We start from the raw sequence: 17,309 nt of genomic DNA, 5'->3' as shown, positions 1-17,309 counted from the left end.
TTACTGTATGATAATAGAAAACTATGTAAACAAAGGATGCAAGTGTTTTAGCTGATGTTTTATCCCACTGAATGTATGTTTTATTTCTTGAATTATATATCTATGATTGATATGAATTTATGAGATCTTATAAATAATAAATAATTATTCACACTGCACCGATTCTGTATGTGTTGAAAGCAATAGGGCAGTCCAGTTTAGATAAGGGATAACAAAGAGGCCGTGGTTGTAACTCACGTGACTTGAAAAACTCTGGGCCCTGGTTATGGTGTATTATTTATTTCCTCAATCAGTCTGGTCATGTGTGTCTCCATTGGTCTAGTCAGAGGAAATACACACCATTCCTTACATGTCAAACATTAACCAATAATGAAAGGAATGTTCTTGTCACTAAACCATTAGACGCCACTGTGACTTTTAGGGAAACATATACAACTGTGGTGTCAAGTCTGAGGTAATAGGATATTACCAAACTCGAAGGAAAATATGTGTTTGTGCACCTAGCAAACCATGGGATTACTCATTCTGTGTTTGTCTGCATACATGTGCGACCGTGTGTATGATTGACAGTGTATTCATTCATACTCACATAAATGAATGTTCACCACATTTGGCTGTAAGACAGTAGGATGGATGGGTCTACCGTACACATCGTGCTTCTGATGCTGTTTCTGCTTCACTATACACAGGGGACCTTGTCAACAGGTAGGGAACAAAGGGAAAGGACAGTTATTCACATACAATCTATTTGATGTTGATTTTATTTCGAATATTGGGCTAAATTAGACATAATTTTGAAATGTTTATTGTTTGTTGATGGTTCCTCCTAAAGATATGATGATGTGGGCAGAAAGTATGATTTAACTTGATAGCCAATGTTGAAATTCTAAAAAGATTGATATGAAGCTTACAATGTTTCAAGGTCCAAGACATACGATAATCACATATCAAAAGTGTAGTCCATTATTGCATGACGTAAGATAACATCGTTTTGTGTTTTAACAATAATATATCACTTTTCTCTTACTGATCAGATGTATCTGTCACCATATCTCTATAATTTACTAGGCAAACATCTACAATCCTATGAAAAATGATTTGCCCCCTTCCTGATTTCTTATTTTTTTGCACATTTGTTACACTTAACTGTTTCAGATCATCAAACAAATGTTAATATTACACAAAGATAACCCAAGTAAACACAAAAGGCAGTTTTTAAGTGATGATTTTATTTATTAAGGGAAAAAAGCTATCCGAACCTTCATGGCCCTATGTGACAAAGTAATTGCCCCCTCTTGTTAAATCATGTATTTACTGTGGTTAATGGCATTTTTTCACTAGCCACACCCAGGCCTGATTACAATTTCACTAGCCACACCCAGGCCTGATTACTGCCAGACCTGTTGAATCAAGAAATCACTTAAATAGAACCTGTCTGACAAAGTGAAGTAGGCCAAAAGATCTCAAAAAGCAAGACATCATGCCGCGATCCAAAGAAATTCAGGAACAGATGAGAAACAAAGTAATTGACATCTATCAGTCTGGAAAGGGTTACAAAGCCAGTTCTAAAGCTTTGGGACTCCAGCAAACCACGGTGAGAGCCATTATCCACAAATGGAGAAAATTTGGAACAGTGGTGAACCTTCCCAGGAGTGGCCGGCCTACCAAAATTACCCCAAGAGCGCAGCGACGACTCATCCAAGAGGTCACAAAAGAACCCACAACAACATCTAAAGAACTGCAGGCCTCACTTGCCTCAGTTAAGGTCAGGGTTCATGACGCAACCATAAGAAAGAGACTGGTCAAAAATGGCATCCATGGCAGAGTTCCAAGGCGAAAACCACTGCTGACCAAAAAGAACTTAAAGGCTCGTCTCACTTTTGGCAAAAAACATCTTGATCCCCAAAACTTTTGGGAAAATATTCTGTGGGCTGACGAGACAAAAGTAGAACTTTTTGGAAGGTGTGCGTCCCGTTACATCTGCTGTAAAAGTAACACAGCATTTCAGAAAAAGAACATCATACCAACAGTCAAATATGGTGGTGGTAGTGTGATGGTCTGGGGCTGCTTTGCTGCTTCAGGACCTGGACGACTTGCTGGGATTGATGGAACCATGAATTCTACTCTCTACCAAAACAATCCTGAAGGAGAATGTCAAGGCTATCAGTTCGTGACCTCAAGCTGACGCGCACTTGGGTTCTGCAGACAATGATCCAAAACACACCAGCAAGTCCACCTCTGAATGGCTAAAATAAAACAAAATGAAGGTTTTGGAGTGGCCTAGTCAAAGTCCGGACTTGAATCCGATTGAGATGCTGTGGCGTGACCTTAAAAAGGCGGTTCATGCTCGAAAACCCTCCAATGTGGCTGAATTAAAACAATTCTGCAAAGAAGAGTGGGCCAAAATTCCTCCACAGCGATGTGAAAGACTCATTACCAGTTATCACAAACGCTTGATTGCAGTTGTTGCTGATGAGGGTGGCACAACCAGTTATTAGGTTAAGGGGGCAATTACTTTTTCACATAGGGCCATGAAAGTTTGGATAGCTTTTTTCCCTTAATAAATAAAATCATCACTTAACTGCATTTTGTGTTTACTTGGGTTATCTTTGTGTAATATTAAAATTTGTTTGATGATCTGAAACATTTAAGTGTGAGAAATGTGCAAAAAAATAAGAAATCAGGAAGGGGGCAAATACTTTTTCACAGCACTGTATGTTCAGTCCATTTTTCATCTTCAAAATATGAGATCATAGTGAAAGTGCAAATCAGTGCAAGGAATGTTGACTAGTCTGATAAGTGAATAGCTTAATACTTGAGACCTCACGTCTAGACAGAAGAATGTCACTATAACACTGAACTTGTTGTTGTCACATCTCTTTAATATAGCTTGTGTTGTGTGGGTGTCTGTCTGGATGTCAGCCCATCTGTCAGTCAACTGCAATTACTATACAATGGGCACACACTACTAACACAAGATATGATTTAAAGGGATGTGTCATCATTTAGATTGTGTTCACTGTCTTCTCTCTTTAGTTACAGCTATCTCTCCAACCCATACGACAGCTACTCAGACTGACTACAGCCCTGTGAACGCATCCCACCCAACTACTCCTTCTACCCCCACCTCTGCTCGACCCAGCATGGCTACTTCCACCCAGGACCCCAGCAGTAGTCTGACCAGCCATGTTTCAGGCACCACAGCCAGGCCCCAAGAGGGTGACTCCACCTCTAATACCACCATCAACACCTCAAGCCTATCTACCACACCAACCCAATCGACCCCATCACAGGGTGAGTAAATACCCCACTTACCTGTTCAATGGGAGTCCCTAAGTGATATTAACGCAATACGAAGGCCTGCAGTATAATGATCATTTGTAAGAAGTGTGGCTAGCTTTTTACAAGGTGAAGCCTCAGTGTTCACTATTCCATTGTTTTTCAGACAGGTGCTCGTCCCCTCCAGTTCTGTGTTGTTTGGGGCAGAGTAGCAGCTGTAGAAGAAGAAGCTGTTTCTGTGACCAGGCCTGTGTGCTGTATGGAGACTGCTGTCATGACTACAGGAACACCTGCACACAACGTGAGGGACAGATAGAATACCAGTCCTATCAGTACATACAAACGCAACCAGTTGAAATGATACTTATTTCATAACATATGACATGTTTTCTCAACAGTCGGTTGTTTGAATTGTGACTTTCTAACTGCCATAATTTTCCTTGTTTTCTAAAGCGTTCACCCCTCCAAAGCCAGTCACACAAGAGCCAAGAACAGTAGACAGCAATACTACACCTTCACCATCTAACACAGTAGACAGCAATATTACACCTAAACCATCTAGCACAGTAGACAGCAATACTACACCTAAACCATCTAACACAGTAGACAGCAATACTACACCTTCACCATCTAGCACAGTAGACAGCAGTACTACACCTTCACCATCTAACACAGTAGATAGCAATATTACACCTTCACCATCTAGCACAGTAGACAGCAGTACTACACCTTCACCATCTAACACAGTAGACAGCAATATTACACCTTCACCATCTAACACAGTAGACAGCAATACTACACCTAAACCATCTAACACAGCAGACAGCAGTACTACACCTTCACCATCTAACACAGTAGACAGCAGTACTACACCTAAACCATCTAACACTGTAGACAGCAATATTACACCTTCACCATCTAACACACTAGACAGCAATACTACACCTAAACCATCTAACACAGTAGACAGCAATACTACACCTAAACCATCTAACACTGTAGACAGCAGTACTACACCTTCATCATCTAACACAGTAGACAGCAATTCTAGTAGTACTACAACACCATCTAACACCGTGGACCTCAATACTACACCTTCGCCATCTAACACAGTAGACAGCAATATTACACCTTCACCATCTAACACAGTGGACCTCAATACTACACCTTCACCATCTAGCACAGTAGACAGCAATATTACACCTAAACCATCTAGCACAGTAGACAGCAATACTACACCTAAACCATCTAACACAGTAGACAGCAATACTACACCTTCACCATCTAGCACAGTAGACAGCAGTACTACACCTTCACCATCTAACACAGTAGATAGCAATATTACACCTTCACCATCTAGCACAGTAGACAGCAGTACTACACTTTCACCATCTAACACAGTAGACAGCAATATTACACCTTCACCATCTAACACAGTAGACAGCAATACTACACCTAAACCATCTAACACAGCAGACAGCAGTACTACACCTTCACCATCTAACACAGTAGACAGCAGTACTACACCTAAACCATCTAACACTGTAGACAGCAATATTACACCTTCACCATCTAACACACTAGACAGCAATACTACACCTAAACCATCTAACACAGTAGACAGCAATACTACACCTAAACCATCTAACACTGTAGACAGCAGTACTACACCTTCATCATCTAACACAGTAGACATCAATATTACACATTTACCATCTAACACAGCAGACAGCAGTACTACACCTTCATCATCTAACACAGTAGACAGCAATTCTAGTAGTACTACAACACCATCTAACACCGTGGACCTCAATACTACACCTTCGCCATCTAACACAGTAGACAGCAATATTACACCTTCACCATCTAACACAGTGGACCTCAATACTACACCTTCACCATCTAGCACAGTAGACAGCAGTACTACACCTTCACCATCTAACACAGTAGACAGCAGTACTACACCTTCACCATCTAACACAGTACACAGCAATATTACACCTTCACCATCTAACACAGCAGACAGCAGTACTACACCTTCACCATCTAACACAGTAGACAGCAGTACTACACCTTCACCATCTAACACAGTAGACAGCAGTACTACACCTTCACCATCTAACACAGTAGACAGCAGTACTACACCTTCACCATCTAACACAGTAGACAGCAGTACTACACCTTCACCATCTAACACTGTAGACAGCAATATTACACCTAAACCATCTAGCACAGTAGACAGCAGTACTACACCTTCACCATCTAACACAGTAGACAGCAGTACTACACCTTCAGCAGAAGATGGCAGCACACTAGAAGTCACAACGTCCACTCCTATTGGTGAGTGTATGATGATATTCAAGTGGTCTATTCCGGCAAAAACGACAGACACAACAGCGCCAATAACAGGAGACAGCAATACTACACTGTCACCATTAGAGGGCAGTACAGTCACAAAAGTCCCAGCCTTCACTACTCTGGATTAGTATCAGTACTGAAAAAGCACCCAATTGTCATACTTGAGTAAAAGTTAAGATACCTTAATAGAAAATGACTCAAGTAAAAGTGAAAGTCACCCAGTAAAATACTACTTGAGTAAAAGTCTATTGGTATTCGGTTTTAAATATGTAATTGCTAAAATATACTTAAGTATCAAAAGTAAAAGTATGGATAATTTCAAATTCATTATATTAAGCAACACAGACAGCACAATTTTCTTGTTTTTTAAATGTATGGATAGCCAGGGGCACACTCCAACACTCAGACATCATTTACAAACAAAGCATTTGTGTTGAGTGAGTTCGCCAGATCAGAGGCATTATGGATGACCAGGAACGTTCTTTTGGTAAGTGTGCGAATTGGACCGTTTTCTGTCCTGCTAAGCATTTAAAATGTAAAGAGTACCTTTGGGTGTCAGGGAAAATGTATGCAGTTGAACGTACATTGCTTTCTTTAGGAATGTAGTGGAGTAAAAGTAAAAGTAATCAAAAATATAAATAGTAAAGTACAGATGCCCCAAAAAAACGACTTAAGTAGTACTTTAAAGTATTTTTACTCAAGTACTTTACACCACTGTTTAGTATCTGAACTGTCAAACAACATCTAGTCACACCTATCGCCTAGTTGTATGGACCAAGAATGAATACAGCAGTTTCATGACAAAGTGTTAATCATATACATGGTATATTTCAGAACTTGGATCAACATCGACTCTTCAAGCCACACATACCGTCCCTGCTGTGTCTAACCTAGTACAGACCATTACCAGTCATTCTGATGACACAACTGGTAACACAACACCACCAGTCACAACAACCTTGTTCCACAATACTGTCTCCAAGGAAACAACTGAGGCAGACCATAAGAACATCATAACCTCTCTCAAAGGTATGCTATAGTTCCCACTGCCAAGTTGCTCAAGAATCATGGCATTAACATGATTGATTTTGGTAAAGGGCATCATTTACAGCTCAGTATGGCTAGGATCATCATCTCAAAACGGATCATATTACATTGTGATTTTTTCAATCAGATACCCAAACTCTGATTGCCCATTTGAGGGTCTCTATAGTTTCGGCTGGGGACATAAGTAAGGAGGAGATCATTGAGGCGTTGCATAATGTAAGTGAAGCTCACAATTATCAACTCACACTTTTACACGGCTTAATGTTTCTAAAACATTACTACATAACCAGTATCAACCATTTAGAAGTAGGCTTCTAGGCTATGTTATATCAACCTGTTGAGATAACAGGCAGGAGAGCCTTTATTCCTTGCTTGATTCTACTCTTCCTCTCCAGCTTGCAGCGCAGGTCCAAGCCTTTCTACAGAGAGAGTACTGTAACAACTGCACACTACGCATCAGAAACGTCAGAGGAATATGAGACCAACATTTAATCCAAACCAGGTCTCTACACTAACCCAAAGAATCTTATAAGATTCCTGGAACTAACCCTCATCATATAACCCTAATATAGTCTGGAACACTGTCACGACCTGAACATAGAGAGCCCTTGGTTCTCTATGGTGTAGTAGGTCAGGGTGTGACTAGGGGGTGTTCTAGGTTATATATTTATATGTTGGTGCTCTTGGTATATCCCAATTAGAGGCAGCTGATGTTCGTTGTCTCTAATTGGGGATCATACTTAAGGTTTCCCTGTTCCCACCTGCTTTGTGGGATATTGTTTTTGAGAGAGTGCATGTAGCACCTCAGTACTGCACGGTCGTTGTTTGTTTCTTGGTTTGTTTTAAGTTTCACTTAATAAAGATGTGGAACTCCAATCATTTTGCGCCTTGGTCCGTCTCTCCACACGTTCGTAACAGAATATCCCACCAAACAAGGACCATGCAGCGTGCAACGATGGGAGAAGTTGGACCTGGGAGGAGATCATGGGAGGACATGAGACCCTTCCTTGGCGGGAGTTGCCAAGGAGCATGGAAGGACAGCGACGACGCCGGGGACCACGGCCACAGAAACCCCAAGATTGTTTTTGGGGGGGGGGGGGGGGGGGGGGGGGGGGGGCACATGGAGCTGGCGGTCGAGCAGCGGAGAGTGCCAGAGCCTGTTTGGGAGTCGGAGGAGGAATTTGATGAAAGATTCCGGAGAGAGGTGGTAGCGATGAGAATGCTGCAGGCATTCAGCACAGGCGTGCTGAAGAGCGTGACACCAGTCCGGTGCCATCTGCACCGGTTTAATGCATCTGGCCTCCAGTGCGCCTTCCCAGTCCGGTACGTCCTGTGCCAGCTTTCTGCACTAGCCCTGAGGTGCGTGTCACCAGTCCGGTGCCACCTGTGCCGGCTCCACGCACCAGGTCTCCAGTGCGTCTCCCCAGTCCAGATCCATGGCAGGAGCCGTCTACTGCGCCAGTGCCCAGTCCAGGCACGGCGTCCAGTCCTGCTCCATGACGGGAGCCTTCCTCTGCGCCGGTGGCCAGTCCAGGCACGGCGTCCAGTCCATCTCCAGGGCAGGAGCCTTCCTCTGCGCCGATGCCCAGTCCAGGCACGGTGTCCAGTCCTGCTCCATGGCCGGAGCTTTCTACTTTGCCAGGACTCAGTCCAGGCACGGCGGCCTACCTAGCTCCATGGCAGGAGCCTTCCTCTGCGCCGGTGTCCAGTCCAGGCACGGCGTCCAGTCCCGCTCCATTGCGGGAGCCTTCCTATGCACCGATGCCCAGTCCAGGCACGATGTCCAGTCCTGCTCCATGGCCGGAGTCTTCTTCTGCGCCGGTGCCCAGTCCAGGCACGGTGTCCAGTCCTGCTCCATGGCCGGAGCCCTCCTTTGCGCCGGTGCCCAGTCCAGGCACGGCGTCCAGGCACGGAGTCCAGTCCCGCTCCAAGGCTGGAGCCTTCCTCTGCGCCGGTGCCCAGTCCAGGCACGGCGTCCAACCCAGCTCCATGGCCGGAGCCCTCCTTTGCGCCGATGCCCAGTCCAGGCACGGCGTTCAGCCCGGCGCCATGGCCGGATCCGGGGTCTGGGCGGGGGCTACGACCTGCACCGGAGCTGCCACCGACACTAATCACCCCCCCCTACCCTCCCCATTTGGTTTCAGGTTTTGCGGCCGGAGTCAAAAAGTCATGGCGGCTACAAAAGGCGACACTACTGGTGACATTTTTACCCGGACTCGAGCATTAGCGATGGAAAAAGCCTCCAAGAAGCAGCTAGCTTCAGAAAGGAGCAAGAGGACCCGTTCCCCCCTGAGGCCCAAAGAATGCCAACCTCGCACTCTGTCGAAGACATCCTTTCTGAGTTGAGTTGAGATCCCAACGTACAGAACTCAACATTAAATTAGATGCCATTAACTCTCAGCTCAGTGCGATAGGGGGCAAGGTGACAATCCTGGAAAATGCTTTGCCTGACATCAACAACAGATAACCATAAACGCTGGGCACCTGGACGAGGCAGAGGAGCGAATCCTATCCACGGAAAACTTATTGACAGACGCCATGGAAACAATAGCATATGCTAAAAAAAAATAGAGCAGTTGGAAGAGAAAACAGAGGACCTGGAAAACAGGGGGCGAAGGAATAATTGTGTTCTATTAAATCTGGGCGAAAAAGAAGAGGGAAACATGCCACTGATCCGCTACCTGCAAGACAAACTTCCCGAGTGGCCCCACCTGTCCACCGACAGGCCCATAGAACTCGAGAGAGCTCACCGAGCACTGAGGCCCCCACCAGCAGCCAGACAACCACCGCGCCCAATCACCATACGTTTCCTGAGATTCACCGACAAGGAACGAGTCCTACAGGCGGCGAAAACCAACACCATTACAGTGGGAAACGCCAAACTCACCTTACACCAGGACCTGTCAGCTGGAATACGCCGAAAGCGCCGAGTGTTTGATGAGGTGAAGAAATACTCCATTGACCGAGGCATCTTTAGGGGATTCAAATACCCAAACGAGTTCAGAATTCTTCACCAAGGAGCCCTGCGACACTTCAAAACTCCCGAAGAGGCAAAACGTTTTTTGAAAGACAATCCCGGTCAATGAGAAATGGACCAATGACTAAATGCGATTACTGTTATTACTAAAGGAGGTAAGACAACATATAGCCGATATCCAAAGACCCACCCGCCCCGCTAAATGTCATTATAGCCGTCTAATTTATATTTATGTTCCTTTAGCTGAGAGGGATAGGCTCTATAGCATAACCTAGGCCTACTAACGTTTCAGCCTACTTTTATTTACCTTTTTTTTTGTTGCTATTATTACTTGTGGTTCCCTATGTCCCTTGGGGGAGGTATATGTAGGCTGGGCTATTGATTCTATTTTCTCCCTCTTTTAATGTGGTCTGGACGGGGGCTACGTTGTCATTTACTCAATGCGGGGCGGAGAGGATGAGGCATTTCTTTGGTGGGGAGGGGGAGACGTTGTGCATTGCTAACTGTTCCCGTTTGTTTTTTTTGGAGCACAGAATTGTGACTGAGCGGGGGGGTAATAGATCCAACGGGATATGTCGAGTTGTTTGGGAACTCAGCTGGGGTGTTCAGAGATTGTTATTTTATGTAAACCATTTATTTTCCTTTTATGTGACCGCAGCTGTAACTACTATCCACCTTTACCCAGAGATGACTTGCACTAAAGTTCGATTACTGTTCGATGACGATGACTAGTACCTTAAATCTATTGACATGGAACTGCCATGGTCTAGGTCATGCAATAAAACGGAAAAAGATACTATGTGCTCTAAAAAAGGAAAAAGCAGACATCGTGCTATTACAAGAGACACACCTCTGTGATGCCGAACATGCCAAACTCCGCTGAGCTTGGGTGGGACAGGTGTATTTCTCATCTTTCAAATCAAACAGTAGAGGTACAGCCATACTTATCCATAAGAATGTTCCATTCATAATTGACAAAAACATATCTGATCCGGAGGGGAGATTTATTTTGATAACTGGGTCACTGTATGGGCAACCAATTACTATCTAAACACATATACGCCCCTAACACAGATACTCCTGCTTTCATGTCGAAAATGATAACCCTGTTCAATGAGCATTGTGTTTCCTTTAGAGTGCTGGCTGGAGATTTTAATTGTACCCTTAACCCAACCCTAGACAAATCATCTCAAGTCCCCACCACAAATCCTAGATCTGCAAAAATGTTGAACTCTCTTACTAAAGAGATGGCACTGATAGATATCTGGAGAGAGACTAATAGCTAATCTATGGACTATACATACTATTCTAATGTCCATAACACCTACTCCCATATAGATCACATTTTTATCCCAAAGAGTTTCATAAATTCATCCACGTGTACAATCGGACCTATAGCACTTTCGGATCACGCCTTTGTCCACCTCCGCTTTGACCTCTGCAAAAACATCCCGAGGTCAAAGAGCTGGAAATTCAACACCTCCATGCTCAAACGAAGCGTTCCATACATTGGTAACTACATGGATAGACAACTACACACAAGACAACAAAGATTCTCCTGTTTCTCCAGCCACAATGTGGGACGCTGCTAAAGCCACACTAAGAGGTCATCTAATTGCATATGCTTCCTCTAAGAAAAAAGCAATGGAAGCACACAGGCTAGATCTGGAGAGGGAGCTGGAACGCTGTGAAAAAGTACATAAACAATCCCCAGACAGCACCTCCTGGAGTCAACTTAAAGCCGCCAAAGCCAAACTGAATTTGGACTATACTTGGGAGATTAAAAAAAAAGTTTTCTTTACTAAACAGAAATATCATGACTATAGCAATAGGCCTAGTAGATTGCTTGCTTATCAATTTTTAAAAAGAGCAGTCAGAGTGTACAATTATGGTTATCCGAACAGCAGAGGACGAGGTCACATATGACCCAAAAAAGATCAATTTAACTTTTCATGATTTTTACTGCAAACTATATATCTCTGAGAGAAAACACACAGAGGCAGAACTCCACTCCTTCCTAGAGGGAATCTCGCTACCTAAACTATCAGAGACCGACCAAGAAGATCTCAACTCCCCCTTCACTCCTGAGGAGATCCTGGAGGCAATTACCTCCATGCCACCTAACAAGTCCCCAGGGCCAGATGGATTCCCCAGAGAGTTCTACAAAGCTTTTTGGGCCCAGCTTAGCCCTATTTTCATGCCAATGCTGGAGGATTTTAGCAAAAACGGAGTTCTCCCAGACTCAATGCACACAGCTCGCATTACAGTGTTGCTCAAAAAAGACAAGGACCCCCTATCCTGCTCCTCCTTCCGGCCCATACGCTTGTTGGATTTCGACTACAAAATAATTACCAAATTGCTCGCCAAAAGACTAAACACTCTTCTTCCCAAAATAATAAAAGCGGACCAAACTGGATTTATTAGAGACAGATACTCTTCTGATAACATTCGCCGTCTTTTTGATATTATTGATCAAGTAAATGTACAGAAGACCCCTGTCCTGCTGGCTTCACTGGATGCTGAGAAAGCGTTCGACAGGATGGAGTGGAGCTTTCTGTTCTCAGTCTTAGAAAAGTTCAATATGGGCCCAAACTTTATTAAATGGATCAAATCACTATACTCTCATCCAAAGGCCATGGTGACTACTAACGGACTGAACTCTGACAGATTCCCTTTGGGACGGGGCACAAGACAAGGGTGCTCGCTGTCCCCCATGCTCTACTTGTTGGGGGCGGAGCCTCTGGCAGAGTTGATAAGGAGCAATCCAAGTATTATAGGTGTTTCTGCAGGCGGCCTGCAGCACAAGATTTCGCTTTACGCGGATGATGTCTTGCTCTACATATCCAACCCTGAGAAATCCCTTCTTCCCATTTTAGACACAATTGCTCAGTATGGCACGTTTTCAGGTTATAAGATCAATTTGAACAAATCCACTGTCTGCCCTCTCAATATTACACTCACCAGCTCTATGAAGACACTATGTCCATTCCAATGGAAGACACAGGGGTTTCAATACCTTGGGATCTTCATAACACCAGATCTGAATAGCCTTTCAAGGAGAATTATCTTCCACTCCTGGAGCGAATCAAGAACGATCTCCAAACCTGGATCTCCCTCCCAATTAGCTTAGTAGGAAGAATTAATGTCATCCGTATGAACATCCTCCCTAGACTGAACTATTTATTTCAGATGCTCCCATGCTATCTCCCAGCTTCCTTTTTCAAAACAACTAACCAAAGCATCACCAAATATATATGGGGCAATAAAAAACCTAGGATCAAGTTCTCCACTCTATCGAAACCTGAATCTAAGGGCGGTCTTGCCCTTCCCCCCCTTCAATTGTACTACTGGTTTGCCCAAATCCGCAACATGCTAACATGGATCACAAACAGACAAGAGTCAGCGGGGATTCAGATAGAAGCCCAATCCTGTGGTTCATTGCCACTAAGCTCAATTATATTAATTAATAACTTTAGTGAAGTGGGCAACATAGCCAAAACCTTTGTGATTTACAGCACCCTACTAGCGTGGAGGGACTGTAAGAAATACCTGGGCATCTCCTCCCAAAAATGTTCTCACTCGCCTATAGTAGACAACCCAGACTTGCCAAAAGCCCTGAGGGATGCCAACTTTAATCTTTGGCATACTCTAGGAATCAGGACCTTTTCAGACCTATTTCATCAGAAGACCACTACACTGAAATCCTTTCAAGAGCTCTGCAGTGAATTCAATGTGCCAAGATCCCATTTTTTTAAATATCTTCAAATTAGTCATTTCCTCATTTACTTCCAAGAGGAGGTTTAGAACTCAGTTGAATGAAGTTGAAACCCTTCTTGTCACAGCACAATCCATTAAAGGCAAAATATCTTATATCTATAGACTCCTTTCTGAGAAAGGGGGCTCCTCCTTTACTCCTTTGAAAATAATCTGGGAAAAGGACCTTGGTCTGACTATCAGTGATGAGTTATGGGCGGAGGTTTGCGACAGGGTATACTGCTCCTCTACTAATGAAAGAATCTAATTACAAATTTTTGTACAAATTTTATTACACTCCCTTGAGACTCCATAGAATGAAAACAGACATTTCTCCTAACTGTAAAAGATGTACTTCTGAAAGTGGAACCTATATGCATGTATTTTGGAGCTGTAGAGAGATTGCCAGATTTTGGCAATCTATACATACTGCTGCACAGAAAATACTAGATGTACAGTTTGATATGACCCCGTGTATCTATCTTCTTAATGCCCAGCAGGACTTTGTTCTTGATCCTGACAGAGAAAATTTGCTTATGACCATTACATACTTTGCTAAGAAATGTATTCTTCTACTGTGGGCCTCTAATACCTCTCCTACATTTAAAATGTGGATTGACCAGATTGTTGACTTTCTCCCTCTTGAAAAGCTCACTTAGGACCTCCGCAAGAGACAGCCCAAGTTTGATAGACTCTGGTCTCCACTACTCAACTATATTTCAAATTGGACAGAGTGAATGGGGTGATTAGGGAGATGAGCAGATGCATGTTGTGTAAGGTGCTGTAAAATCTAAAAACAAATTATTTGCTCGTTGTCTCAGCTAAGGCTGAAAATAGCTAATAAGAACCTTGGTAGTGCTGCTGCAAGTTTTATACTTTAAATTTAGTAATAATTATTCTTTGTGTGTATGTATATATATATATTAATACAGTCGTATGAAAAAGTTTGGGCACCCCTCTGAGGCTGCATAATAATTTACTCTGTCGTCAGAGAAAATGATCACAGTGGCATGCCATTCATTTTCTAATAAAAGCTGAGTACTGGGGTATTGTCCAGACAAAGATTTTTAGTGTAGCAATATTAAGTTGTATGAAATTAAATCAGATGTGAAAAAAAGGCTATGCAAAAATGTGGGCACCCTTGTCATTCTGTTGATTTGAATACCTGTAACTACTTAGCTCTGATTAATTAGAACACACAATTGGTTTGGTGAGCTCATTAAGCCTTGAACTTCATAGACAAGTGCATCCAATCATGAGAAAAGGTATTTAAGATGGCCAATTGCAAGTTGATGTTCTCTTTGACTCTCCTCTGAAGAGTGGCAACATGGGGGCCTCAAAACAACTCTCAAATGACCTGAAAACAAAGATTGTTCAACATTATGGTTTAGAGGAAGGCTACAAAAAGCTATTGCAGAGATTTAAGCTGTCAGTGTCCACTGTGAGGAACATAGTGAGGAAATGGAAGACCACAGGCACAGTTCTTGTTAAGGCCAGAAGTGGCAGGGCAAGTAAAATATCAGAGAGGCAAAGGCGAAGGATGGTGAGAACGGTCAAAAACAGCCCACAGACCACCTCCAAAGACCTACAACATCATCTTGCTGCAGATGGTGTCACTGTGCATCGTTCAACAATTCAGCGCACTTTGCACAAGGAGAAGCTGTATGGGAGAGTGATGCGGAAGAAGCCTTTTCTGCACACACGCCACAAACAGAGTCGCTTGAGGTATGCAAATGCACATTTGGACAAGCCAGCTTCATTTTGGAATAAGGTGCTGTGGACTGATGAAACAAAGATTGAGTTATTTGGTCATAACAAGGGACGTTATGCATGGCGGCAAAAGAACACAGCGTTCCAAGAAAAACACTTGCTACCCACAGTAAAAATTTGGTGAGGGTTCCATCATGCTGTGGGACTGTGTGGCCAGTGCCGGTACTGGGAATCTTGTTAAAGTTGAGGGTCGCATGGATTCCACTCAATATCAGCAGATTCTTGGGAATAATGTTGAAGAATCAGTCACAAAGTTGAAGTTACGCCGGCGCTGGATATTTCAACAAGACAACGACCCAAAACACTGCTTAAAATCTACCCGGGCATTTATGCAGAGGAACAAGTACAATGTTCTGGAATGGCCATCCCAGTCGCCAGACCTGAATATCATTGAGAATCTGTGGGATGATTTGAAGCGGGCTGTCCATACTCGGCAACCATCAAACCTAACTGAACTGGAGATGTTTTGTAAGGAGGAATGGTCCAAAATACCCTCATCCAGAATCAGGACACTCATTACATGCTATGGGAAGCGTCTAGAGGCTGTTATTTTAGCAAAAGGAGGCTCTACTAAATATTGATGTGATTTTTCTATTGGGGTGCCCAAATTTATGCACCTGTCTAATTTTGTTTTGATGCATATTGCACATTCTCTGTTAATCCAATAAACCTCATTTCACTACTGAATAATTACTGTGTCCATCAGTTATTTGATAGATCAAAATGAAATTGCTGATCCAAACACCCAATTATTTATAAATGGAAATCATGGAAATTGTCAGGGGTGCCCAAACTTTTTCATACGACTGTATATATATATTTTTTTTTTCATGTTTATATATATATATATATTTTTTTTTTAAGTCTGTCACATCTGTGAATGTGGAATGTGTTTTGTAGGTTGATTGAAAAACAAGAAAACTTAATAAAACTTTAAATTGAAAAAATAAAAAATAAATAAAAATAAAAACAAATAGTAAAGATGCATCTAAGGGGCACTATACACCTGTTGGCTACAAAACAAAAGTTATTTTGGAAAATCTGCGCAACAATTGGATTGTCAATATATATACTGTATATACAGTATATACTGTATATATATTATATACACATATATACACACACACACCACAGTCAAAGTCAGAAGTTTACATACACCTTAGCCAAATACATTTAAACTCAGTTTTTCACAATTCCTGACATTTAATCCGAGTAAAAATTCCCTGTCTTAGGTCAGTTAGGATCAGCCCTTTATTTTAAGAATGTGAAATGTCAGAATAATAGTAGCGAGAATGATTTATTTCAGCTTTTATCACATTCCCAGTGGGTCAGAAGTTTACATACACTCAATTAGTATTTGGTAGCATTGCCTTTAAATTGTTTAACTTGGGTCAAACGTTTTGGGTAGCCTTCCACAAGCTTCCCAGAATAAATTGGGTGAATTTTGGCCCATTCCTTCTGACAGAGCTGGTGTAATTGAGTCAGGTTTGTAGGCCTCCTTGCTCGCACATGCTTTTTCAGTTCTGCCCACAAATTTTCTATAGGATTGAGGTTAGGGCTTTGTGATGGCCACTCCAATACCTTGACTTTGTTGTCCTGAAGCAATTTTGCCACAACTTTGGAAGTTTGCTTGGGGTCAATGTCCATTTGGAAGACCGATTTGCGACCAAGCTTTAACTTCCTGACTGATGTCTTGAGATGTTGCTTCAATATATCCACATAATTTCCCCCCGTCATGATGCCATCTATTTTGTGAAGTGCACCAGTCCCTCCTGCAGCAAAGCACACCCACAACAGGATGCTGCCACTCCCATGCATCACGGTTGGGATGGTGTTCTTCAGCTTGCAAGCCTCCCCCTTTTTCCTCCAAACATAACGATGGTCATTATGGCCAAGCAGTTCTATTTTTGTTTCATCAGACCAGAGGACATTTCTCCAAAAAGTACGATCTTTGTCCCCATGTGCAGTTGCAAACCGTAGTCTGGCTTTTTATGGCGGTTTTGGAGCAGTGGCTTCTTCCTTGCTGAGCGGCCTTTCAGGTTATGTCGATATAGGACTCGTTTTACTGTGGATATAGATACTTTTGTACCCGTTTCCTCCAGCATCTTCACAAGGTCCTTTGCTG

General features: G+C 42.9%; 1 protein-coding gene across 2 annotated transcripts; it reads left to right on the top strand.

The window, feature by feature from the left end:
• Positions 1-426: 426 nt before the first annotated feature.
• LOC120020405 (flocculation protein FLO11-like) lies at positions 427-7,560 on the top strand. 2 transcript variants are annotated; one of them, XM_038964038.1, is made up of 8 exons: positions 427-705; positions 3,037-3,294; positions 3,446-3,580; positions 3,733-4,973; positions 5,046-5,619; positions 6,472-6,666; positions 6,812-6,900; positions 7,080-7,560. In XM_038964038.1, the coding sequence occupies exons 1-8, from the start codon at positions 630-632 to the stop codon at positions 7,161-7,163; spliced, it is 2,652 nt and encodes an 883-aa protein (XP_038819966.1). In that variant the 5' UTR covers positions 427-629; the 3' UTR covers positions 7,164-7,560. The 2 variants fall into 2 exon arrangements, with proteins under 2 accessions (XP_038819966.1, XP_038819965.1); XM_038964037.1 differs by having other exon boundaries at positions 3,733-5,619.
• Positions 7,561-17,309: the final 9,749 nt, after the last annotated feature.

The sequence above is a fragment of the Salvelinus namaycush genome, chromosome 25 (genome assembly GCF_016432855.1).
Source record: "Salvelinus namaycush isolate Seneca chromosome 25, SaNama_1.0, whole genome shotgun sequence".
Classification (NCBI taxonomy): Eukaryota; Metazoa; Chordata; class Actinopteri; order Salmoniformes; family Salmonidae; genus Salvelinus; species Salvelinus namaycush.
This window is presented reverse-complemented; position numbering and strand designations above follow the sequence as displayed.

What these genes read in the sequence shown, in the direction of transcription:
- LOC120020405 (XM_038964037.1), top strand. Translation starts at nt 630, where the DNA reads ATGGATGGGTCTACCGTACACATCGTGCTTCTGATGCTGTTTCTGCTT. An exon ending in CAGGAACACCTGCACACAAC is followed by an intron (nt 3,581 to 3,732) that starts GTGAGGGACAGA and finishes TGTTTTCTAAAG; the next exon opens with CGTTCACCCCTCCAAAGCCA. An exon ending in CACAACGTCCACTCCTATTG is followed by an intron (nt 5,620 to 6,471) that starts GTGAGTGTATGA and finishes GGTATATTTCAG; the next exon opens with AACTTGGATCAACATCGACT.